The sequence below is a fragment of the Bos indicus x Bos taurus genome, chromosome 9, assembly GCF_003369695.1.
Source record: "Bos indicus x Bos taurus breed Angus x Brahman F1 hybrid chromosome 9, Bos_hybrid_MaternalHap_v2.0, whole genome shotgun sequence".
Classification (NCBI taxonomy): Eukaryota; Metazoa; Chordata; class Mammalia; order Artiodactyla; family Bovidae; genus Bos; species Bos indicus x Bos taurus.
The window spans coordinates 39152445-39180021 of NC_040084.1; the positions used below are offsets into that span (position 1 = coordinate 39152445).

Genomic DNA, 27577 nt, shown 5'->3' on the forward strand with positions numbered 1-27577 from the left:
AACTTACTACTGTAAGTTAATGGCTTGCAAACTACTTAAAGTATATTCCAATTTTGTTGATATTTCTCCATAAATACATTAAGTTCAGAGGTTTTTCATATAGGATACCACATAAGGCATTTTATAAAATACCAAGTGTTCTTTGGCAGTTTTAAATAGTAATATCTGAATTCAGTCAATTGAGGAGGAAGGTTTAACGGAACAAAACTGTTCAGGAATTTGCAGTTTAATCAATGATGTGCTTGAGCCGGCTTGTACCAGCTCATGAGCCAGTTGCTAAATTTTCATGAATTTTTTGAAGTAGTTGATGTCACATTGGTAATTTGAATTTAGCCATGGTCAGAATTTCTCATGTCTTAGAAATAGGCAAGCAGTACAAATCAGGGCTCCCCCTAACGCCCCCTCCATGGAGAGGTGCTTGTCAACGTTTTCCAGCATACCACTAATTAAAATATTTTCTACTAAGCAAAGCTCTTCCTATAAAAAGAGATAAAGTAATAAAATTTCTTTTTGGGTGACATGTTATCTAGGGAATTTTGTGAATATAGACTTTTAGTAAAATAGCTGAAAACATAAAATTTGAATTTTCAGTTGCATATTGTGCTAGAAAGAAAACCTTTAAGAAAATTTTCAGGAAACAATTATGTGTTTACTTTGGGGAAGCTGTCTTATTTTAAAATATTCTAGTTGTATAATTTTACTCAAAAGTAAGATAATATTACTTAACACAATTATATATAATAAACATTTTGTTTATTTCTTAGATATCAGATATCAGACCCCATTACTTATTAGATCTGGAATCACAGGACTACAAGTTACCTATGCTGCTGATGAGAAGACACTTTTTCAAGAAATTGCAAATATAATAAAGAGGTATTGTTTTTATTTTATGATTTTTCCAGTCCTTTTGTGCTATTGCTGAGTAATGTAGGTGAAGGTAAAAAAGAGAAAGTGAGTCACTTCCTGTGGCCCTTGAAAGAAAAGTTATTCTAGAAAGGATTTTGCTCTCATCTCCAATCACCATCATCATTTCCATCAGATTAGGGATAAAAAAAAGAATATTCTATTCTCAAGACTGAGGGGCCAGTGAAAGACAAATACTAGCTTAGCTTCTAGCTTTTTCCAGTTAGATTTTAGCATTTTTCTGTGGTGATGAAATAATAACTATAAAGTTAAATTGTATCATTGATTAAATAGGGTTCTACTCTAGGAACCACCATTTCAATACCTTTTTACTTTTTTTTTTTTTTTTTAAGAAAATGTTTTCTGAGTTCTAAACAAATCTGTATTTCCAAAATTTTGGATTATAATCTGTTCATAAATCTAGGACTATCTGGTACATACCCTTTTGTGTACATAATTTCTTAAAAATCTCTTTTGACCATTTGATGTTGGCTTTGATGCTTGATAGTAGAATCTTGTCAAAATGTATGAAAACAATGTTTTACCAAAGCTGTTTTAATTTAAAAATAAAACAATTAAGTGAATCTCTTTTGCATGTTCTCAAGAGTATAACTCTTAGTAGCGATGTGTTTCACTTTTCTAGAAACTTAAAACTTCTGCCTGTTGCTAGGTTTAGGTTTTTAAATGCCTAAAAGCAGGCTGGAAAATAACTCTTTGGATTCTGATGTATGGATAAAAGCTGTCCTTGAGCACGTTGTTAAACCCAACCCTTTCTGTTTTGCTTTGGACAACTTTTTCCTGTAAAAGTGAGATGATATACTGTATTAAAGATCAGTGATGATATTTTACTGACTCAACATCTGATTGAATCCCAAATGGGTTAACACAATCTATTTTGAAAATTAGAACCTAGAAGGGTATGATGAGGTGGGAGGGAGGTTCAAGAGATATGGGACATATGTATACTACTACTACTAAGTCACTTCAGTCATGTCTGACTCTGTGCAACCCCAGAGACGGCAGCCCACAAGGCTCCCCCGTCCCTGGGACTCTCCAGGCAAGAACACTGGAGTGGGTTGCCATTTCCTTCTCCAATGCATGAAAGTGAAGTCGCTCAGTCATGTCCGACTTGTAGCGACCCCATGGACTGCAGCCTACCAGGCTCCTCCGTCCATGGGATTTTCCAGGCAAGAGTACTGGAGTGGGGTGCCATTGCCTTCTCCGTATGTATACGTATGGCTGATTCATGTTGATGTATGGCAGAAACTAACACAATATTGTAAACCAATTACCCTTCAATTAAAAAGAATCTTTTAAGAAAGAAAATTAGAACACCAGAAAACATTTTCAAAGAAACAAAATTAGATGTCAGAGCATCAAAAAAAGAAAAAATGATATGCTACTCCCCACCACTCTAGGGAGGAAAAAAGAGGAATGTATTTTTACTATTTATAGCACTGGCGACTGGATGGATTCCCATCCACTTGAGTCTTACCATTGTCAGTCCTATCTTTTATCTTCTCACACAGCTTGTCAACATGTCAGGTACTTTCAGAGCTCATACTGCAAGCAGCTTAGGAAAAGGAACATGTAAGAGTTTTAGTCAAATACCATTTTGTGGGCCAATGCATATCTAGTAGTGTCCCTGGGCTTTGTAGACTTGTGTTCTCCTTGTTAGGTATATTCCTAGCAATAGGAGTACCTGCCAACATTGAGAATCTTGTCAGTTATTTGCAAGTGTAGTAACTTTCTTAAATGTCCATAACGTGAATTATACTAGTTGTTAAGAAAAGTGCAGTAAAGAAAACAAAATTAACTGCTGGTTCTTACTCTACATCACATGGCTACTAGGAAGAGAAGAAGAATTAAATATTAGCATTTCAATTCTGTAATGTTGTTTATGTATTACTCCAAACAACTCCCTTAAAGGTTATTTCCTTCTTAAACCTCATTTGTTGAGTACCTACTTAACACAGGCTTTGCTAAGAGCATAGGCTTGGGAGTCAGCCATCTCTGTCTTTTTGTCTTTGTCTTGAACAAGTTGCTTATCTCTCTAAACTTTAATTTCCTCATCTGTAAAATGGGTAATAGGTATTAGAATTAAGTGTGATAAAGCACATAAAACTCTTAGCCTGGTCAGTACTTAAGTATCAACTCTGTAAAATACAGTGCTAGGTGCTGAATATAAAACTGAATTAAATACAGATGCATAGTCTCAAAGAGGTTTATCGTCTTTATTTTTTCATTTACTTCCTCAGGTGGCAAACATGTAAAGTCATGTAAAGTGCTATTAAACAAGTAAAACCAGATCCACTATATTCTTGTCAAAGACATTTTTTACCTTTCTCTATTTCCTTGAACTATTACTTATACATTTCCCTAGCCTCCCTAACTTAAACAGTTTAAGTTTTGAGCCCTACCTTTTTCTTTTCCCTAGTCCATGCATTAGTCCCTCCTATCCATTTAACCTCAGAATTCGTTTTCAAGATGATTCCTTCTCCTCTCCCGATGCTCGCTGCCACTCCCCAAGTTAGAGCTCTTCCACCTCTCATCTGTACAGGTCTTAGTGTTATCTGCAATATAAATTGTGCAGCAACTTTTTTCTGCCTAAGCAAATAAAATCGTTTTCATGTTTCTGGTGCTCCCTCTCCACAATTTTGTTCTTTACTACTAATTGCATTTACTCAACCTTGTTCTTTCTGTAACTTTCAGAAACCTGGTAGAGTGAATAAAATTTACAAAAATTAAAGAACAAGTTACCAAGATTTTGTTACTGTCACCAAATGTTTTCACAGAAGAAATATGGAATCCTTGGAACTTTGAACTTGAAACAGATAGCTTATCAGCTTTGAGAGTCTTGTAAGACCGAACAACCTCTGGGTCAAAACATATATACATGATAGATCTGAAAATGTTGAAATGACACAGGTTTTCTAAAAGAACCAAATCTTTAATAAATCTATTAAGAGAAGCATTAAGGGTAACTTTTTGTTTTTTTCAGCAGTCATCTCTGAGCAGTAGTAGTTTACAAGAGACACTTGTTAACTGAGAAAAAATTTTCATAGCTATTAAAAAATAAGTGTATTGAATCAATCTATTAACCATTTACCACAACAGAGCAAGTTGCTGATTGGAAAGATAATTCTTACAATAATAAGATGTTACATGAGTCAAAGAAATTCAGATGAAGAAATTGGAAGAACTGTGTAACAGTTATAACAGAAGAGCTCTGTAATAATTTGGCATCCTCTTCATGCTTAGAAATGTATATGATAGGTACTCCAGCAACCTTCCAAAGTCTTCTCTTAAGTTCAGAATGCTTGTCGTTGTTTAGTTGCTAAGTCATGTCTGACTGTTTGTAACCCCATGGACTGCAGCATGCCAGCCTTCTCTGTCCTTCATTGTCTCCCAGAGTTTGCTCAGATTCATGTCCAATGAGTCTGTGATGCAGTCTAACCATCTCATCCTCTGCCATCCCCTTCTGCTATTGCCTTCAGTCTTTCCCAGCATCAGGGTTTTTTCTAGTGAGTTGGCTCTTGACAAAGTATTGGAGCTTCAGCAACAGCCCTTACAGTGAATGTTCAGGGTTGATGTCCTTTAGGATTGATTGGTTTGATCTCCAATGGTATGAAAATGAATGTTCAGAGTTAACTGTGACCAAATTGCAATGCCTGTTCTAAATGAGAAGTATTAAAGCTATCAGCTTCGGGTTCTTTTGTGTGTGTATCCTTCACATCTCCTATCCTTGATGATCTTTAGAGACGCTTGACACTTCTGCCCAAGTTTTTCAAGTTTAGACATTACATAGTTTTACAGGGAGATGCACTCATCATACAGCTAGTTCATCTTTGCTCTGAGAAGACGTTGACATTAATGGAAGAGTTGATGAAGTTGCTATCAACAAAAAGATGTGTTAAGATACTGGATACTATTTTAGAAGACTAATGAGCAGGAATGGTTTTGGGAGACTCTTTTTTTAAGGCTCTAGGACCTTTCTGGACTTCCTTTTAAAGAATCAGTTCAGTTCAGTTGTTCAATTGTGTCCGATTCTTTGCAACCCCATGAATTGCAGCACGCCAGGCCTCTCTGTCCATCACCAGCTCCTGGAGTTCCCTCAAACTCATGTCCATCGAGTCGGTAATGCCGTCCAGCCATCTCATCCTCTGTCGTCCCCTTCTCCTCCTGCCCCCAATCCCTCCCAGCATCAGAGTCTTTTCCAATGAGTTAACTCTTCGCATGAGGTAGCCAAAGTGTTGGAGTTTCAGTTTTAGCATCAGTCAGTCTACACTTAACCTCTGATCTCTGAGCCTAAGTCTTAGCCACATTGTTGCATAAGCCTTTGCTTTCTTTAGCTTCTCCACACTTACGTTGTAATCCTGCTCTTTGTTCCAGAATTACCAGCCACATTGCACTTTCTACCAAGAAAACACTTTTATAGGTTGGGGAAAAGGTCCATTTGGCTGTTGTATTAGATTAATAAGTTTTATTAAGTTAAGTGGTTTTCTTAGAAATTTCTTGTCCTTTTTATATAGAGGAAAGCATATATGTTATCTTTTTCTCCTAATAAGTTTGAAGGCTACTTTGTAAGTCTGTAGTGTAATAATGGATCAAAAGCAGATCACCAGATATTGAAATTTACATTAGGGAATGTATTTTATAGGGCCCTTAATGAATAGGAAAAATGAAAAGAATATTATTGCAGAGGTTCAAACCTAGTTCTTTTGACATCAGCCACTAAATCCTTCAGGATTAAAAATAAGGACATATATGTGATACTCTTATTTTTGTTGTCAAAGTACAAACTAAGGTAATTAAATACCCTTTTAAAGAAAATGGCTGTGGAAGAATGACAGAATATTAGAAAATGGTTCAAGTGTTAAGTGATATAATCTGGCAGGTTGGTCATTCCATAATTCAGAATGACTTTGAAGGCAGTTATGTGAAACCCAACTTTACAAATTTTTGTTATCTTTTACTCTGCTTTTTGGCTTTTATAAATACTAATACAACAATCAGGGGCTTCCCTGATAGCTCAGCTGGTAAAGAATCTGCCTGCAATGCAGGAGACCCCAGTTTGATACCTGTGTTGGAAAGTTCCCCTGGAGAAAGGATATGCTGCCCACTCCAGTATTCTTGGGCTTCGCTGGTGGCTCAGACAATAAAGAATCCGCCTGCAATTCAGGAGACCTGGGTCCAATCCCTGGGTTGGGAAGATCCCCTGGAGGATGGCATGACAACCCACTTCAGTATTCTTGCCTGGAGAATCCCCATGGACAGAGGAGCCTAGCGGGCTACAGTCCATGGGGTTGCGAAGAGTCAGACATGACTGAATGACTAAGCACAGCACAGTACAACAATCAAAGTAATTTAGGAACTCTGATCTGATAGCAGCATTGCAGTATTTGTTGCTCAGAAGTTTTTGTTTTCCACTTAAGACTATAGTCAGTTCTTGTCTTGCCCACACAGGTTTCCTATGAAAGTAAATCTTCATGCTATTTTCTTGTGTTCTATAATCGAACTTTTTTTTATGGTGGTCATGTGAAAGTCCTCAGAAGTACAAAATGGCTCCTTCTGAGTTAGATGCAGATTGTCACTTTACCAGTGCAACCGTGTGACCACAGCGAGCACATTTTTTGCCTAGTTTTTGCTGTTTAGCTTCCCCACATTAATCTTATCCCTATTAATATTTCATTCTCCCATTAAACTAAGTCACCTTTCTCTTAAGTTTAGAGGCAAACTTGTCATTGTTGAGGCCTTTCTTTATGTGAGGACAAAGTCTTTACTAAAATTGGAGGGAAAGGAAGAAGTTTCCATTTCTTTCTCAGTATTACAACTGTTTAAGGACAGTAGAGCATAGAGGGGTAGAAAGTGACAACAGAATGACCTGGGAGATCATTTTCAAAATAGTATCCACACATGCCCTCATACTTCACCCCACCCCTGCCCACATTATATCTCAATTTTACCCTCATTCATGCATTTAACTGGTAATGCTTGCCTCCCACCCCAATTTTTAGCAGCCTCTTTCTCAAGTCATATCAAGTAAACACCTAATCTAAGTAGAAACTACTTTTGCTTTACAAAAGTAGCTTCAAACTTAGAACTCTAAATGCCCCATTCCTTCCTATATAGAAATTCTATAGGTAAACACTATATCACCCTTTCCCTGAGAAATATAATATTTCCTGAGAAATACAATAAAAAATAGATTTTTAATTTTGTAGTTTGTTTAATGAAGAAGCAGTCCTTCTGGTTAAAGGTTTAATTTTCTCATTTCTTCTTCAGGTATGATCCTGATATTCTTATAGGATATGAGATTCAGATGCATTCCTGGGGTTACCTCTTACAGAGGGCGGCTGCACTCAGTGTTGACTTATGCCAGATGATCTCTCGGGTGCCAGGTAGGACACTGTGAATGTTTGTTTGTTCAGCTACAGAGCAAATTATGGACAAATAAAGACAAGAGTATTGCTCTAGCCTAATTTTTAATACTAAATTGTGTAAGTTCTAGATACTATCATAACTCCACTATATAAAAATTTAAAAATCAAGAGAAGTGAAAGAAAAATACTGTAATCACTGCTATAGATACCGTTAGTATACCTGTTGTTTATTTTCCTTTCAGTCATTTTTCATATACATACGTAGGTCTTTTGGGCTTCCCTACTGGCTCAGTGATAAAGAATCTGCGTGCCAGTGCAGGCAACATGGGTTTGATTCCTGGGTTAGGAAGATCTCCTGGAGAAGGAAATGGCACCTTGCTCCGGTATTCTTTTCCTGGGAAATCCCATGGACAGGGAAGCCTGGCGGGTACAGTTCATGGGGTCACGAAAGAGTGGGACACAACTAGTGACTAAAAAACAAACAAAAGAATACAGATCTTTATTTTTTATGTAATTTTAATCATACATATATCCCATTTTTACATTATTTTAACAAAAGTATTTTTCTGCTTTATGAGATAGTCTTTATAATCATTATGAAGTACAAAACATTTCTTTGACTTGGCATACCATAATTTTATTTGTCTGTTTCTATGTTTTATCTATTTGGTGAGGGAGGAGGAGATGGTAGAGAAATACTAACTTGTTTTTTTGGGGGGGGGGGTATCAGGCTAAAAAATTACATGAATTTTGAAGTCTGTTCCTCAAAAGTGTTATTCTAATTGAAGAGGGAGACAATAATAACATTCATACCAAAATTCGTTTTTTTAAAGCATTTTTAAAATTATGTTTTCTTTATAGTTACCAAATTTTTAATAACTTTGTTTTAAAGGCCCCCTCCCCCCCCAACACACACACAAGTCTGACTAGGACAAAGTAGCATATAGTTCCAGAGGCTTAAAGGTCAAATAGAAGATTAGTAAAACCAATCAAGATACCTCCTGAAAGGGGTTATGAAGTCAACAAAATATCCAAAGTGTTGGTAAACAGAAAGAGAAGGGTTGAAGCCAGAAGATTCAAGGACAGCAAATATTTTGAGCTTTGCAAAATCTTAGGATAAAAAGATAGCTGCTTTTAGCTTTTCATGGAATTAATTTTTTGTAGCTTCTGTGTCCCTTGAGCGAGGAATAGTGATACATTTCAGTTTTTACATCATTTCATTGGGGATAGGGTTCTGAACATTGAGAATAGGTAGCATGAGTGTTCAGTGCACTTTCTAGTTGATTAATTTGTAACAAGGTATATGACTTCAGAATAATGAAATGAAACTTCCTGTCCTTTTAGAACATTCCTGAAACCACTTATGAAGTGGCATGAAACGGTAGAAAGGGCATGATTTAAGGAAGCCTAGTAAAGAGCACTAGTGGTAAACAGTTCATTCTGCAGAAAGATGACCTGGGTTCGAGCCCTGGCCAACAGGATTTGGATGTCCAACAGGATAGATTACTTAACCTATCGATACTTCAGTTTGTTCATCTGTAAAATGGGGATGTAATGGAACTTATCTCATAGGGTGATTGTAAAATACTGAGAACAGAGCCTGAGAATGTAATAAACATTATGTAGGTGTTAAGCTGAAACCTTTTTTTAAATTGATTTATAATATAGTGTTAGTTTCATGCAGTAGAGCACAGGAAATTGTACCCATTATCTTGTAATAAACTATAATGGAATATAATCTGCAAACATGCTAAATCACTATGCTATACATTTGAACAAATCTTTTAAGCATTATGTCTCTAAAATAAAGAAGAGTGGTAGGTGTGTCTACATTGTCTTTATAATCAACTAACCCAGGTTTAGAATACTAGTTTTTGTTACTACATGACCTGGGGCAAGATAAAACATTTCTGAGTAGAAAGTACAATTTTTATTTTGCACTATAGTACAAACATAATAAAGTAGCTGTATTAAAATAAAGTTCTTGGACTCAACAGACATTCAAATACCATTGTTTAGTTCAGTTGTATCTGACTCTCTGCGACCCCATGGACTTGCAGCACTCCAGGCTTCCTTGTCCTTCACTATCTCCTGGAGTTTGCTCAAACTGATGTCATTGAGTTGATGAATATACTTGTTATTCCAGAGCCTCTAATCAACAACATTCATTTATACCCAGTGTTATATACTGGAAACACATTTTGATTTCTATTCTAGATATAATTATCACTTAGAAAAACTAAACTCAGAAGTCTATATGCTATAAGAGGTACTCTTCAACTAGTTCTTTATATATAGTTAATAGAATTTCATCCTCAATACGAACATCATTAATTAACGTCAACAAATTTTCAGAGAATTGTTTAGGTTAAAAATTCTACCATTTTTTTTTTGCAAGAGATGACAAGTTTCATAATAAATGTTTTTCATCCAAACACCAAAGAATGATGTGATATTAGGTATTCATAAAAATAGCATGTAATTATCATATTTAAAGAGAAAAGGATTTATTTTAAAAATACATATGTATATATATATGTTTTATTGTTAAAAATATGTACAGTTTTCAGATACATTTATTTCACAAAATTCTTTCATAACTTAGAGGACAGAAAAACCTATCAAAATAATGATTATTCTCTTAAGTCTAATACAGAATAGACTGTGAATTACATTTAATCCTTAATCTTCATCTTCATTTTTATTATTCTCATTTTCTTACGGTTCGCTTGGAAATTTGATTTCTGTGAGTCCTGACGCAGTCTGTATTTATTTCTATAGATGACAAAACTGAGAATAGATTTGCAGCCGAAAGAGATGAGTATGGATCAGATGTAATGAGTGAGATAAATATTGTTGGCCGAATTACACTAAATCTTTGGAGAATCATGAGAAATGAGGTAAGGTACTTTATCTGAAATTTGGTTTGGAAGTAAGAGATTAGATCAGTGTAATGATTTAATCATTATAGAACATTAGTATAGCTTCCTATGTAGTATATGCTTCCTTGTGAATTACTTTTATTATACTTAAGTGTTTCAAAAACAAAAACTACTTTCTAAAATGCAAAGCTATAAAAGTACTTAACTTCATTATTGATGATTTTTACCCTGTTTCTGTCTAAGCACAAATAGCATTGGCTATGTAAGTCTATAGCTGTCATAAAATGTTATCTTGTATGTATGGAATGTTGTATAATTTTGTCACTTTTTGCTCTGAAATCCTTTTTTCACAAGGCCAGATAAATTCAACTTGGCCTTCTTAATTTATTACAGTAAGAAAAATTTAGTGTAGACGTGGGAAAGAACTTTTTGAAATTAGGATATTTAAAACCTAGCTGAATTAGAAAGGGACTTCCCTCGTGGCTCAGTGGTAAAGAATCCATTTGCCAATGCAAGAGACATGGGTTTGATCTCTGGGTCAGGGAAAATCCCCTGGAGAAGGAAATAGCAACCCACTTTAGTATTCTTTCCTGGGAAATCCCATGGGCAGAGGAGCCTATCTGGCTAGTCCATGGGGTCACAAAAGATTTGGACACAACTTAGCAACTCAACAAGAAATACTAGAAAGACAGTACTTGGAAATAGTTAATAGCACATTCCAGTTGGGTCTTTGGAGACCCAGATAAGGAGTTTTGGTAATATGAAACTATCTTACTAATATGCAATCACACTCACCAAAAATGTAAGAAAAAAGATATGTACAATAAATTGGTCTATTCTCAGATTTTGGACTTAAAATATCAGATAAAATGTTTATATTTTAAAGAGGATTCTGTTCTTCAACTACTTCCTTTTGAAACTACATTCTATTTCTAATGTACACTTATTATTTGTTGTGATCTTTTCAGGCTCTTCTAGGTTTATATAAAAATTTGAATTTCCAGGCATGTTCTCTGCAATTCTTTTGGGACCTATCACACAGTAATTCTTCCAGATAAGGAAATACACTCTTAATATCAAATTTAGGTATTCTTGTTTTTAAAAATAATTTTATTTATTCATTCATTTATTTATGGCTGTGCTGGGTCTTTGCTGCTCGAGCTTTTCTCTAGTTGCTGTGAGTGAGGGCTACTCTCTAGGTGAGGTGGGAGGGCTTCTCATTATGGTCTCGTTGCAGAGCATGGGCTCTAGGGCACAAAGCCGTCAGTAGCTGTGGTATGTGGGCTCAATAGTTGCGGTTCCCAGGCTCTTAAGCACAGGCTCAGTAGTTGTGGCACGTAGGCTTACTTGCTCTGTAGCATATGGGATCTTCCCGGACCAGGGATGGAACTTGTGTCTCCTGCATTAGCAGGCAGATTTTTTTTTTTTTTTACCACTGAGCCAGCAGCAAAGCCTTCCCATTTTTATTCTCTCTCTGCCCCATAGACCTGAAGTTATGCTCACATTTTATCTAATTTGAAAATGTACCATATATTTATCTACTTGAGGATAATTTTATCCTGTTGTTTCTTCTTAAAATATTGTCAGTACAATAATCAATGCCCCAGTGATTTCAAAAATACAGTTGACCCTCAAACAACATAGCTTTGAACTAAACAGATCCACTTATTGGCGAATTTTTTTTCCCCAATAAATACATACTGCAGTATTATACAGTCTACAGATTGGTTGAATCTGCAATGCAGATATGCAGACATGAAGAGCTAACTGTAAAGTTATAAACAGGTTTTTCAACTGCATGAGGGTCAGTGCCCCTAACCCCTGTATTGTTCAAGGGTCAACTGCAATTCCTAGTGACACAGCACAGGATATGAAAGGTACAGAGATTATGATGTATTTGTTTCATATATTCTATTATATATTTCAAACTTTAGTCTCTGATATTGCCTGGAATGAACACATAAGTGTATAAACACAAAATTAAATCATCGAGTCTTAGTTTTAGGGGTCTTTTCATTCCTGAAGATCCAAAAGGCAGCTCTAACAATTATCAGTTACTAGCTTAAAAAATCCGGAGAAGGCAATGGCACCCCACTCCAGTACTCTTGCTTGGAAAATCCCATGGACCGAGGAGCCTGGTAGGCTGCAATCCATGGGGTCGCTAAGAGTCGGACACGACTGAGCGACTTCACTTTCACTTTTCACCTTCATGCATTGGAGAAGGAAATGGCAACCCACTCCAGTGTTCTTGCCTGGAGAATCCCAGGGACGGGGGAGCCTGGTGGGCTGCTGTCTGTGGGGTCGCACAGAGTCAGACACGACTGAAGTGACTTAGCATAGCATAGCGTAGCTTAAAAAATTGCAGTTTAAAGAGTAAGTATTTTTTTCAAAGTTCAGGGCTTTTTTTAGTCCTTACGGAAGATTCAAGGTCAAGGGCTTTCTCTAACTCTAGGCTGAATATGTAACATCTCTGCTCTTTTTTTGTATCTGTGAGGAACAACTGTGAGAAAGTTATGAGTAGGGTAATTTATCCTGGTCTCCCCGAACTTTGCTAGATGAGCCAAATTAGATTATCACTTTTTTCTAACCCAAAGTACTCCTGGCAATTTGGAAATTTCCATGAAATTCTGAGTACACTTGTGGGAAGTATTGTCTTGTATCTCAGGTTGTACAGAACTTTAAGGGTTATGATTTTGGCCCTAAGAATTTCTTTATAATTATTAGAGGCCCTTAGACTATTTTTTATGGATTTAAACAGTTCCAGAAGCTCCTTTTTATCTTTATTTCTTTGTGTCTCCCTATGGCACTCAGCTATTTCTAACTCTATTATTGTTTTCTTTAGTCTTTATATTTGTTTTTAATATATTCTTTATTAAAAATAATTTATATTTTCTATTTTAAAAAAACAGAAGAGTTTGTAAAGTGAAAGTGAAACCCCCTTGTTCTTTCTAGGACACCTCAACAACAGTTGCACCACCCAGATACAATTTACAGCTGAATGGATATCTTTTTTTTAAATGTTACTTTGGATTTAAAATTTATTTTATTTTTTTAATATACTATTAATAGTTTTCACTGTCCTACGTAACTTTAACATGGAATTACTGTTATTCCCTCTAGACTCCGAATCCTCAGTAACAAAGTGCCTCTTAATAGTGCTCATGATATACTTGTTGACTGAGTGAATGAAAGAATAAATGACTCTTCCCCCAAAGGATTTTATTTAGAGGACTTCCAGATATCAACTTAATCCAGGCTTTTCAAGAATTTGCAAAGTAGGTTGGAAATAGATCAGTTTCAACAAATATTGAACTGATTCAGTTCAACAGCTATTACAGAACGCCATCTCTAGTGCACAGATCTGGGCAGATCTGTTTTAGATTTAGATCAAGTTAAGTTTTATATTAAGATTAAGGGTATAGCTGTTTCCTCTATTTTAGCAGGCAAGAAGGCAGACTATCATGGCAGATGTTGTTAGGTGGGTAGATGTGAGGGTGACAATTTGTGTAAGCTCTCATCTTGTTGCTTCAGTTTTCTTTTTTCTAATAATTTTTAAATTTTTATTTATTATTGGCTGTGCTGGGTCTTTGTTGCTGCTTGAGCTTTCCTCTAGTTGCAGCGAGCGGGGGTTACTCTTGATTGTGGCATGCAGGTTTCTCGTGGTGGCGTCTCCTTGCAGAGCACAGGCTCAATAGTTGTGGCGCATGGAATTAGTTGCTCCACGACATGTGGGTTCTTCTCAGGTCAGGGATCAAACCCATGACCCCTTGCATTGGCAGGCAAATTCTTTACTACTGAGCCACAAGGGAAGCCCCTGCTTCAGTTTTCTCTCTGAAATAAGAAACACTGTTTTTAGCTGAGAGTGAGCAGTATGGAGGGGCTCTCTGGGTTTGAAGAGAGAAGTGTCATCTAGGGGAATTTGAGAATGGTTAATTAAGAAAATATAGAAGCTAGGCTACCCAATTGAGATTTGCATCAGGAAAGTAAAGTGATACCTGCCAACTGTTCAGATTCACAGATTCAAGTACAGAGTAACAGAGGTTTAGATTTCATCACAGCTTGCAGGCAAAGAATTATGTTTTTGCTAAAATTGAATTAATTACAAAGGAATCAAGAGGGGGCAGAGAACCAAATGTTAGTGTGAGGTTAGGATTATGATAATTGACTGTGAAATTGAGCTAGGTTAGGAGCAAAGAGGTCAAGGCACCAAGGGGAGTAAACCAGAAGGAGACAGTGTTAAGAGGATGGATTGCATGAAATTATGGAGAGGATACAATTACTGGTAATCACAGGTCTCAGAGTATGATCGTTGTGTTGGTTAAGGTAATACAGAGGCACTGATGTGATTTTATCTCAGAGACTTGTCTCCTGGTAGTTGTGTAGAAGGGGAGAAGACCAGAGGTAAGGAAACCAGTAAGAACATTATTGTAGTTCCTCAAATGAAAGTTGACAGTGATATCAGGATTCACAAAACAGTTTAGAGAGTATGCAAGAATTGGATGTACAAACAAATGAAGATGTGTCGAGAATGATTATCCGGGTTCTGACATAGATGGTTTAAGATCACGTTTAGATGGGAAACTGAAGATTAAGAATAATGAGCATGAGATATCAGTCATATATCCATGTAAATATACTCAACAGACATTTAAGTAGGAAAGTCCCAATTATGGGGTAGAGTCTGGATGAGAGGTACAGCCTTGGAAGTCACATTAGAGTGTGGATGAGCTCACTGAGAAGTAAATGGAGAGAGCCAGCAGGGTTGATGCAAGCACGTTTTTGTGAATGAAAACATTTTGAGAAACAGAGGAATCAGATGCTAAGGAGGAGTAGTCAGATAAAAAGTTCTCTGGGCACATAGAGCATGTTTGAAATGAGTGTCGGGGTGGGCAGTGATGTGTATGTATACACATATCTCCCATATATATGGTTTTGATAGACCATCTGTCACTGACCCTACAGGCATATAAGAGCCAAATGAGACATAAATGATATATACATTTAGAGGAAAGACAGATCACTGTTGAGTCTTGGTGCAGAGTGAGAAGTGAGTGGGAAGGATGTACAGAGATGTTCCTGCTGTCAAAGAACACTATGGGAGATAGACTTGTCACCAATAACTGGTGTCTAGTAGGGTACAGAGTAAGCAGCTGTAATGAAAGAATACCACCTAGCAATGAAGAACGATGGAATATTGTCGCACTGAACAGCTATTGAATCTCAAAGGTAATTTTGACCAAAAGAAACCAGATAAATAATAGTACATGTTAAATGTTTCCATTTAAAGTATGGAAATATGAAGTTTTAAAATGAACAAGCCTAGACTATAACTTTGGTGAGTACTGAGTGGGAAAGGGCACAAGGCAGCCTTTCAGTGCCCTAGAAATTTCTTCATCTATGTGGTGGTTAAATGGATGTATGCATACATTACAATTCATGGGTTCACTATAAATTTGTGTTCAGTTTAGCTCAGTCGTGTCCGACTCTTTGTGACCCCATGGACTGCAGCACGCTAGGCCTCCCTTTCCATCACCAACTCCCGGAGTTCACCCAGACCCACGTCCATCGAGTCAGTGATGCCATCCAACCATCTCATCCTCTGTCATCCCCTTCTCCTCCCACCTTCAATCTTTCCCAGCATCAGGGTCTTTTCCAGTGAGTCAGCTCTTGGCATCAGGTGGCCAAATTATTGGAGTTTCAGCTTCAGCGTCAGTCCTTCCAGTGAATATTCTGGACTGATTTCCTTTAGGATGGACTGGTTGGATCTCCTTGCTGTCCAAGGGAAGACTCTTGAGAGTCTTCTCCAGTACCACAGTTAAAAAGCATCAATTCTTTGGCGCTCAGCTTTCTTTATAGTCCAACTCTCACATCCATACATGACTACTGGAAAAACCATAGCCTTGACTAGACAGACCTTTGTTGGCAAAGTAATGTCTCTGCTTTTTAATCTGCTGTCTAGGTTGGTCATAACTTTTCTTCCAAGGAGCAAACGTCTTTTAATTTCATGGCTTCAGTCACCATCTGCAATGGTTTTGGAGCCCAAAAAATAAAGTCTGTCACTCTTTGCATTGTTTCCCCATCTGTTTGCCATGAAGTGATGGGACCAGATGCTATGATCTTAGTTTTCTGAATGTTGAGCTTTAAACCAACTTTTTCACTCTCCTCTTTCACTTTCATCAAGAGGCTCTTTAGTTCTTCTTTGCTTTCTGGCTTAAGGGTGGTATCATCTGCATATCTGAGGTTGTTGATATTTCTCCTGGCAATCTTGATTACAGCTTATGCTTCATCCAGCCTGGCATTTCTGTATAAAGTTTATGTCAATCAGAACTTGTAATTGAAGACTTTGGGGAAGTGAGGAACAACTGAGAGAGTAAGGTGGTAGAATAATAGGGCCCAGGCACTTCCTCATTGTCTCCTTCCTCTTTGTCCCTTTCCTCTTTGTTTCCTGGCTCCCCTGCAGTGATTCTCTGATTGCCTCTCCCCATTCTGAAGAATTTGTTTCTGAAGTGACTAACCATTGTATATTGCACATTGACTCTATGAATGGAAAAGTGTAATCATACCTCTCATCAGCCGATTCCTTTATTAGTAAATAAATGGCCAAGGACTACAACACTTTCTTCCTTTATATTAGTTCTGGCTTTGATCTGTTGTACATAATACATTATTCCAATGTTTAACTCACTTAGATTGCCTTGTAAAACAAATAACAAACTCCTAATTCTTACTTTTAGATTCATATGTCAACTTGTGGAGTAAACCACACTAAAGATTAGAAACATTCCAAGTATCTTAATTTTAGACTTCATGTTTTCTTTTCTTTAATTTTACTTATAGCTGGGATTATAGCTGAGCATTTTTACACTTTTGTGACCCTAATAAGACCCAAAGTAGAGTCGGTGCTACAAGGTTATAATATTTTAGCCTTAATCCAATTTATGAAATAAACTATTTTATCTATTTTAATCTATTTGAAATAAAATCAACTCAGAACATAAGTCTCCCATCTGCCTCAGGTATTACAGACCAATTTCTAAAATTTTATTTAAGTGTAGTTTGAGGTCACAGAATCTCCCAGTTAATCCTTATAGATCAACTTATTACATAGGAGACTTCAAGTCTTCCCATAATGAAAGATCTGCCAGGTGATTTTTTCTGGAGAGATTTTTTGCTTGTTATAATGATGATGTATACTCTAGCAGAAGTATTGGTTTGGTCTGAAGTGCTGTACTCTGTATTAGGTAATCATGTAACTACCTGAGGTCAGATATTTGGTTCCATTTTCTATGAAACTAAATAGAAAAAAATTTTAAACTAAATTAAAATATTCATTAACATGTACAAGAGTCATTCAAGTATGGGGATTTGATAATGAGTTATTCATTTATTTTTGAGGGAAGTACTCCAGGGCAATACCAATTTTTTTAAAAATGGTAGTAATTTACTTCCAAGATAATGTGTTATTATCTGTTTTATACTGGTGACTTTATAATAAATAGGCTCATTCCAAAGTTTAAAAGTCTGTGTGTCCAGGTGTAAGTTACATACATACACTCCATGAAATATGCCACATTTTGGTGCTGTTTTTCTGGAGATTGATAGAAATTGTAGATAAAGTGAGACCAGTTTGGGTCACTGGACTGAGATGAGCTTAACATTCAGTCTCTGTTTTGTACTTGTTGGATTGTAGAGGTAGAAAAGAAAGTATTTGAAGATGGTTATATACAAATGTGAAGTGCTATTTGAACTGTTCCTCACAACCCCAATCTGCCCTAAGAATGGTGACTGCTGATTCCATAATTTTCATTTACAGTGAAATAACTGTCTTTGTCTAGATTGCTGTGTCTTGTAGGTATTTATGAGAGATCATCTAGCTAGAGGTATGTTTTTGTGAATTTGGACCCTTTTCTAGTATTCTTTTCCCAGTAACACAGTTTTCACTTACATATTTTGAAGATAAAGAAACATTTCTGCCATTTCTTTTTAATCTTTTGCTTTGGGGATGAAGTTAAGTGACCCTATAATGTCCATGTATTGGGTCTTAGTACTGATGTAATTCTTGTGAGCAGGATGAATGCCTGCCTTTAACTAGGTAACTTACATTCTTGAATCTGTGGGAGCATGTTAATCAGCCTGTCATCCAGGACCAGAAAGTAAGTATGGGAAGAACAAAAAATTAACTTGCTTGAAAATAATCTGTTTGTCAGTATTTTTATTGGCATAGATATAAACAGAAGTGATAAGAACTGGAATCTCTGAAGTAAGTATTATATGACCAAGTTGAATCTTACAGGTCTGATTATTTTTCCAATTAAATGTTAATTTAGTACAAACATTTCTGTCCAGTAGGCAGTGTCTACATAGTTTTAAATTAATTGTGATTAAACTGTAATACAGATTATTTTTACAAGTAGCTTTCATATCATATGAAAAGTTAGAACTAATATTTAGAATCTTTTAGAAACAAATTCGCATGTAAGTATGAGTGTTGTTATAATGGAGTTTTTCTTTTTTTTTTTTTCCTAGGTGGCTCTAAATAACTACACCTTTGAAAATGTGAGCTTTCATGTTCTTCATCAGCGTTTTCCCCTCTTTACTTTTCGAGTCTTATCAGATTGGTTTGATAACAAGACAGATCTATACAGGTAATGTTTATAATTCTAAAGAGGATAATATCTCTTTTTAAAAATCAATAGTGAAAGTGGAAGTCAGTCAGTTGTGTCCAACTCTTTGTGATCCCATGGACTATACAGTCCATGGAATTCTCTAGGTCAGAATACTGGAGTGGGTATCCTTTCTGTTCTCCAGGGGATCTTCCCAACCCAGGTCTCCTGCATTGCAGGTGGATTCTTTACCAGCTGAGCTACAAGGGAAGCCCAAGAATACTGGAGTGGGTAGCCTATCCCTTCTCCAGTGAATCTTCCTGACCCAGGAATTGAACCGGGGTCTCAGCTGCATTGCAGGCAGATTCTTTACTAACTGAACTATCAGGGAAGCCCTATTACTGGAGTATAATTTATATACAATAAAATGTACACATTTAAAGTATATTGTGCAGTGACTTTGAAAAATGTATACACCCTGTAATCACTAGCCCAGTCAAGATAAAGAACATTTCTAACACCCAGAAAATTCCCATATACAGCTGTCATTAATCTAACTATTCCTTAACCACCCACATAAGTACAAATTGAATTTCTATTACTATAGATTAGTTTTGCAGTTTTAGAACTTTGTATTATTAGAATTATTTACAGACTACCCTTCTGTGTCTGTCTTCTTTTAAGAAACTCAGCATGTTGAGATTCAACCATGTTACACAAACCAAAGTTTGTTCCTATTTATGTTACTAAATAATAATCATTTGTATGAGGATACCACAGTTTACCCAGTCACCTGTTGAGGGACAGTTGAGTTGTTTCTGGTCTGAGGCTATTGTGAATAAAACTGTATGCATACGTTTTCATTTCTCTAGGAATGAAATTTCCAGGTCACATGATTAGCATGTTTAATCTTTTAAGACACTGCTGAATTGTTTTCTTTGCAGTTCTTCTGGAACTGCAAATTTGCTGGAAACAAATTCTCTCAGCCTTTATTTATCTAAAAATGTCTTCATCTCCCCCTTATATTTGAATGATATTTTCACCAATTCTGGAGTTGAGAATTCTTTTTCTTTCACTGCTGTAAAGATTTTATTCCCTTTTCCTGTGGCGTCATTATTTCTGATGAGGAATCAATGGTCATTCTCCTTTTTCCAGTGTATGGAAAAGTCAGGCTTAATGAGTGGATGGCTGCTGCTGCTGTTACTCTGTGTAAGGCTCAGAGTGGAGACAGGGGGATTATTCACTTCCCAGGCCCAGAGTTAGTCTTTGAGAGTTCCTGTTCTCCTAGGCCTTGGGGATGAGGCTCCTTCAGCATTCCTGCTCGTCCCACAACGGTGATGGACCTCCGCTTTGCATCACTGCCAGGGCCGGATCCAAGTATGTTTCCTGACTCTCCCACAGAGGAAAATGGCTTACACTTCTACTCCTGCCTTTGCAGTGGTATTTCTTTGCCTGAAAGCTATGGTGGGAATGTTTCTTTCCCCTTTCCTAGTGGTAGACAACTGCTGCTTGTTACTTGGTACAAGGCACACAGTTGGAACAGGGGAGGTTTCCTGCCCTTCCCTCTAGTGCAGCTTTTACTGCCAGCCTTCTCCCAGCCATAGACATTTTTGGCATCTCTTCTTTTCCCAAAGAGAGTGAATCTCTGCATAAACCCTAAGGATTGGAGAGTTTCCTCCTGGCCCCAAAGCAGCTCAAGGTTTCATATGAGAGATGGGTTGGAGGAAGTTGCAAGGTTTCATTTCTCTGTGCCCTGCCCTAGTGTCTAGGGCTTCCAGTGATTCTAAATAGTCATGCTGGCTCATACATGACCTTTAAGAATTTAATAACATGTTAACTGGTTCCTTCTTACCTGCTTTTATGAGTTGCCTCTCCCTCCTCTTCTCTGCCAAAGATGAAATACGTTATGTGTCCTGTCTGTCCTTCAGTGGGTTTGAAACTATGAAATTTAGTTCACCTGATTCTTTTACAACCTTAACTTACTTTAGGCTTCAGTAAAACTTATGATTATGTATATTATCCAGGTTTTTATCATTGTTAGACTGGAGTTACATGCTTTTGCAGCTTTCTACATCTGAAGCAGAATTACATTTTCCGGGCTGTTTTCAAGTTTCTTTCTTTTTGCCTTTGTTTTCCATAATTTCAGTATGTATATTATACTAGCTGATAGTGTCCCACAGATCCTTGAGGCTCTGTACATTTTTCTTCATTTTTTTTCTTATGATCTGTCTTTAAGTTTACTAACTTTCTTCTGTTGTCACCAACCTGCTGTTAAGAACAACCAGTAAATTTTGTATTTCAGTTATTTTTAGTCCCGCATTCTCATTTGGTTTTTTCTTTTGATAGTTTCTGTATTCAGTGGATTTCCCTGTCCACTCATTAATACTGTATTTTTAACTTTTTGAATATCTTTTCTTTAGATTTTTGAACATACCTTGTAATAGTTTCTAAATTTAGCACCTGACCATCTCTGTATTAGTTTCTGTTGACTGCTTTTTAACTGTGGGTCATGTTTTTTTGTTTCTTTGCATGATTATGTAATGGATATTACTGATGTTCTGTTGTACAGATTCTGGTTTTTTATTATCCTCCTCTGAAGCATGTTTATTTTGTTCCAGCCAGCAACTGAGTTACTGGCTGATCACCTGAGCTTGTGCATACCTGCTTTTTATGCTTTGTTAAGATGAATCTCTGGAAGGCTGAAAGTGCTCTCTAAGTCCCTCCAGCTTGACAAGACTCAGTCTCCATATTCTGTCCCACAGGCCTGATGTTAGTGCTTGGTTTTAGGTTTGCTTGCGGTGGCCTTACTTTATGCCTTGCTCCCAAGACATAGTTTTTCTGAGGTCTCAGCTGGATGCTTTGGTTGTTCATAAGGGGTTCATGAAGTCTCTCCACTCTGGCATGGCCAGACCTTCAACTACAACACTGTCTTACAAGTTCTGTTCCAGACTCAGGTCCCCAACTGCTGCTCTCTAGTAAGCCTCTCCCTGCTCATTTTTCCGCGTAGCCCTGGGCCACTCACAAGAAACCCCCATCTGTACTACTAACTCCTAACTCCTTCCCTTTGCACAGATGCCCTTTTCCACAGATTGCAGATACAGCCTGCCTGAACTCTAAACTCTTGTCTCCTCAGCTTAGCAGTATAGCCACACTTTGCTCAGACCTAGCATACTGCACTGGGTTTAGGAAATTATCTCCAGACAACCTGAGGCTCATTTCATATGAGTTTCCCTTCTCTCAAGGAGCATCGTCCTGCACTGCCTATTGCTCACTGCCCAGAAACAATTACCCTGAATCTTTTATCCAAGAGAGCTAGTCTAGTACCAGTTACTCGTCTGTAATCTGAAATGAAAGTTTCCACCTCTGCTTTTCTTTAAAGGTAAAATGGATAGTTAATAAGCTTAGAAAATATATGTATAAAGAACATAGTCTTAAAATTAATGTATCTGATGTTAGAAATGAGTAGAGCTGCTTACTGAATTATAAGGCCATATGATGGTGAGGATAGGAAGATTGAGCCTTAAAAACAATCTTGCTATATTTGAAGTAACTGCTTTCTGAGCATGTCCACTTGTCCTCCAATCTCGTTCAAGGAATCTCAAGGAAGTGAAGTGAAATCACAGAAAATACTGAGCTTATGATCAAAGCCTTATAGAAATAGAAGCTTAGGGGAAGTTATATACCAGTAAATAAAATGAAACTTGATATTAAACTTAATATCTACATTAATAACTACATTCAGTGGTTTGTTTATAAACCCTAGAGTGTTCGAAATGCATATTGTGCTACATCTAATTAGGTGTTATATAGGATGATAAGTATGTTTTTGCCAAGTAAAATCAAGAAAGTGGAATTAATATATTTTAAAGGAACTGACTGAATCCACATATATGTATTATCTTAGCTTTACATTTGGCTGTATGTATTACTGAAGAATTATATGAATGATCTAAAATAATACATATTAAAATGTGATATAGTTTTTTTGCCTATCAAACTAAAATAATTTTTAAAATTGCAATCCCTAGTGTTGACAAAGATGCATGGAAACACTTTACTAGTATGAATGTAAATTATTAAGATTATCTAAAAAGCAGTGTGTCACTTCATATTAAAAAGACCAAATCTATGAATTTAGCTTAAGGAAATATTTAAGCATCTGTACACAGACTTAACTACAAAGATGCTCATCCCTGGTGGTCCAGTGGTTAGGACTCCATGCTTCCACTGCAGGGGGTATGGCTTTCGTCCCTGGTTGGGGAACTTAAGATTCTACATGCCACGTGGGGTGGCCAAAAGAAAAATGTTCACCACAGCATTGTTTATAGTAATAAAAGATACTCAACAAAGACACTAAATTGTTATGACCATACAATAGTATACTCAATAGCTATAAAAAATACATAAATGTGGAGAAATAGTCACAATACATTGTAAAAAATGCAAGTTATAGAACAGTATTTCTATTCATTTTACTTTAAAAATTGAGTATTAATAAATTTTAAGGTTTTTTTTGTTTGCTTCGTTCTTTTCAACAGTTTTATTTGGATATAATTCTCTCATATACCATACTATTCACCATTTAAAGTGTACAGTTCCATGGTTTTTATTGTATTCCGAGTTGTGCAACCATTATCACAATAAATTTTAGAATATTTCCATTCTTCATGTCATCACCCTCCAACCCTCCCTTCTTCACCTCTTCTCCCCCGCATCCCCATCTTAAGCAACCACTGGTCTACTTTGTGTCTCCATAGATTTGCCTGTTCTGGACCTTTCATATAAGTGGAATCATCAGAATATACAGTCCAGATTCATTCATGTGTAGCATGTGTTAATACTTTATTTCCTTTTTTACCAAATAATACCCCACTGTGTGGGTATATACCACATTTTACTTATTCATTAGTTGATGGACACCTGAGTTATTTACACATTTTGGCTATTTTGAAAATGCTGTTATGAATATTTGTACAAGTTTTGGTGTAGGTGAATATTTCTATTCCCCTTGGACATATATACTTAAGAGTGGAATTGGTCAGTTATACTCTGTTAAATCTCTGTTTTTAACAATTTGAGGAATTGCCAGACTGTTTCTAGTGCAACTGCTCTATTTTACATTCCTACTGCAGTGTGTGAGGGTTATAATTTTTCTACATCCTCACTAACACTTTTATTATCTTTTTAATTATAGGGTGATTTCTTTTTTTTCTTTTCATGTTCATTTTCTCATTTTTTGTATGGATTAATCATGTGTCTTAGGAATAGGTTTTTAAATAAGTTTATTGAATTATTATATGACTATCTTGTTTTAAAACCCACATAATTAAAAGTTACAATATATTTGAAACTTAATATTCTTTAAATGAATAGGTTTTATTCTTTATCGTATATCTTTGAGTCATTTTTATAGTCTAATAATACTAAAATCAAAACTTCCTTTCATAACTTTGGTGAAGGTTTTGTTGTTTGCTTTTTTTTTTTTAATAGTTTTATTTATTTATTTTTGGCTGCACTGGGTCCTCACTGCTGCACAGGCTTTCTCTAGGTGTGGGAAGAGGGGGCTACTCTCTAGTTGCCATGCAGAGGCTTCTCATTGTGGTGTCTTCTCTCATTGTGGAGCACGGACTCTAGGGTGTGCAGGCTCTAGTGGTTGCAGCACATGGACTCAGTAGGTGCAGCTCCTGGGCTCTGGAGCACAGGCTCAGTACTTGTGGTACTTGGGCTTAGTTGCTCCACAGCATGTAGGATCTTCCTGAACCCAAGGATCAAACCTGTGTCTCCTGCATTGGCAGGCGGGTTCTTTACCACTGGCCACCAGGGAAGCCCTATTGTTTGCTTATTTATAAAACGGTAGGGTAAAGAGGTTTTCAGGGTTTAAGTCGAAGAACAGAATATTTATATTTTCACAGGAAATACTGATATGACATATTTGTTTACCTATGTGTGGTCTCGTTAAAATTATTTTCCTGATTTTTCTAAATCTCCACCAACCAAATCACTGTTTCTTCCCGTAAAATGCCAGTGCATACTTTTATTTGAGACTGGTATTAACAGTGATGACTTAAAGTTTCCATGTTCTTTAAAAGCCTATAGATAAAATAATATAATTGTGTAATTACTGCATCATCAGCAGTGGCATCTAAGAGAGTGTTACTGCTTGCCAATGCAAAAATAGAGGAAGATCAGCAAAATATTAAAAATAATTAGTCTTATCACCTTATCACAAGTACTGTTTTGAACTTTATATATTTTCACTAGGTTTTATGCCCTTGAAATATCTGCAGTTTTCTAATCTTTATCCTTAACATATTTTGATAAAGACTCCATCGTGACTCCCTTCTAAAATAACTTCACTTTTAATAGGTAATTTTTGGCATAATGAAAATGTACTAGTTTCAAGTACCCAAATGTTTCCCAAATGTTCATAGCGTGGATTCTCTTTTAACAGATGGAAAATGGTTGATCATTATATTAGCCGTGTCCGTGGAAATCTCCAAATGTTAGAACAGCTGGACCTAATTGGGAAAACCAGTGAAATGGCTAGACTTTTTGGTATTCAGTTTTTACATGTACTGACAAGGGGTTCACAGGTAGGAAATCAATTTTATTGCACACTTGAAAGTTCTATGTGAATGATATACTTTTGAGATGTTGAAATGATCTGATTTTTTTTTTTTTTTAACTTTGTGTCTGATACCAACTAGTATGTAGCTGGTTAATCAAATCTTATCATTTTGTTTTCTGGAAAAGCTTAATTTCACTTAATAGCTTTGCTTTTTTATTTTCTCTCCATACCAACTTTTTGACCACTGCTGAATTTTACATGGTAATAAAAAAATAAATGGCTGTGCCCTTGAGGATGATATTCTGTTCCTAAATACTGTCACTGTGATTAGGGATGCTTTGAAAGCTGCTTAGAACTGGAGAAGCGGTAAAGAAAGTCTAGCTCTTTGGTCATACAGTCCTACTTTTGGGAGTTCCAAAACTTCCAACAGATAACTAATATTTAAAAAAAAAAAAAGAGGAAGGATTTGGGAATCAGTGTAAATGGGCTGTATCACTTTTTTTAAATATTAAAGATAAATGGGACCTTAGAAGCCATTTAACTCATATCTCTCTAATTAGATTCCCAAGGCTATCATGAAAGATTTTGTTTAAATGCCTTGCTGAAATGGTTTCCTGCTTTTATTCAACAAATATTTATTTGAATACTTTTAGTGTGTTAAACACTGTGCTAAGCCATCTGGGATACTATATTAAATCACTCAGATTCCTTAACCTCATAAAATCTTTTGATTATTTTATGTCTGTAACATTCCCCCAGTCTACCAATTCAGCAAATATAGCAAACCTAGAGCTCTAATTACTTTAGCATTACTTGTTGCTGTATTTTATTTTATTGCTTTATATTGATTTTACTTATTTATACTCCCATGAGTTTCAAAGCCTGTTTGAGCTGGCTTATAATAAAAGGCAGAGAGATACCTTAAAACCATATGAGAACATTTCAGAGAACCCATACTGGTTTTTGTGACTGCTTTTTTTTTTTCCCCCCTCAAACTACAGACTGTCCACTTTATAGCTGTTACCATAAACAATAATTGCTTGATTCATTTTTGTGAAGGACCATTATTAACCTATCTTTCAGTTTTGGAATCCTTGTGTTTCCTTCTTGGGAAATTGAGATAACATTTATCCATCTCAAGTCTCCTCATTGCCATCCTCTGATTTTCCCGAATAAATTTTTGAAAGATTATTGGCCAGCTTTTTCAATGAAATTGTTACATTGTACAGCTGTCTCTTCTACATCTTTTATTATGATATAGCTATTTTTAAATCTTAAATGTAACTGTGTCTTTTTAAAATTGGCTTGTTGTATAAGTTATTTGACATATTTTACAGTTTTTATAAAAGTTATGAAAGCTGATGAAATAACCATTACTATGTAACTGTGGTGTGAGAAAGTCATGCAGCTGTATTCTGAAGAACAAAACATCTCCCACATGATTCTCGACATATTCAGAAGACCAGTATATTTGTTTTTAAGTTTCTTCTTCTCTCCTTACTTCCACCTCTCTGCCTGCAGTACCGTGTGGAATCAATGATGTTGCGTATTGCTAAACCAATGAACTATATTCCTGTGACACCTAGTGTACAGCAGAGATCTCAGATGAGAGCCCCACAGTGTGTTCCCCTAATTTTGGAGCCTGAATCTCGCTTCTATAGCAACTCTGTTCTCGTTCTGGATTTCCAGTCACTGTATCCTTCTATTGTAATTGCATACAACTACTGTTTCTCCACCTGCCTCGGTCACGTGGAAAACTTGGGGAAGTAAGTTTTTTTCATATTTACAATTACTTTGCTACACGTCATACTTCTTACTAAACTTAGACTCTCTTTGAGTGTCTCTTTGCATATGAGACTACCCTTCTGAGCAGGATGAATGGGCTGTAATACAGCTAGTCCACTCTTTGTAGTTGTGTGTGTGTATGTGGATCATTGTAGATTAATTCAGCATCATGGATAGATAACTCATGTGAACAAGACTGTAAATACTTTCAGCCTTGCAGTTTATGTTTCACTTTTCACGTATATCTGTTAAATAAGACATATTTGTTATATCTTATTAAATATAATCTTTGTTATATTTGTTGTATCTTGTTTACTTCTTGTTAAATAAGAATTATATAAAATTTGTTGGTATAAATCACTTTTCAGTGGAACAGTCAGGATTATGATCTTATAGCTTTAGCTGTGACTTCCTCTTGACTTTTCTTAGAAATAGTTTTCTTTTAAAAAG

The 27577-nt window shown here is 36.2% G+C and overlaps 1 protein-coding gene across 6 annotated transcripts in view; it reads left to right on the forward strand.

Annotated features, from left to right (window-relative positions):
* The window catches only part of REV3L (REV3 like, DNA directed polymerase zeta catalytic subunit), a 178132-nt gene that overhangs the window by 120439 nt on the left and 30116 nt on the right, over positions 1-27577 (forward strand). For all 6 annotated transcript variants that reach the window (XM_027551194.1, XM_027551196.1, XM_027551197.1 and 3 more), the window contains 6 exons: positions 765-876; positions 7192-7307; positions 10071-10189; positions 18698-18816; positions 25226-25367; positions 26864-27108. In XM_027551194.1, the coding sequence (XP_027406995.1) occupies positions 765-876; positions 7192-7307; positions 10071-10189; positions 18698-18816; positions 25226-25367; positions 26864-27108 (853 nt within the window). The remainder of the gene's footprint in view (positions 1-764; positions 877-7191; positions 7308-10070; positions 10190-18697; positions 18817-25225; positions 25368-26863; positions 27109-27577) is intronic.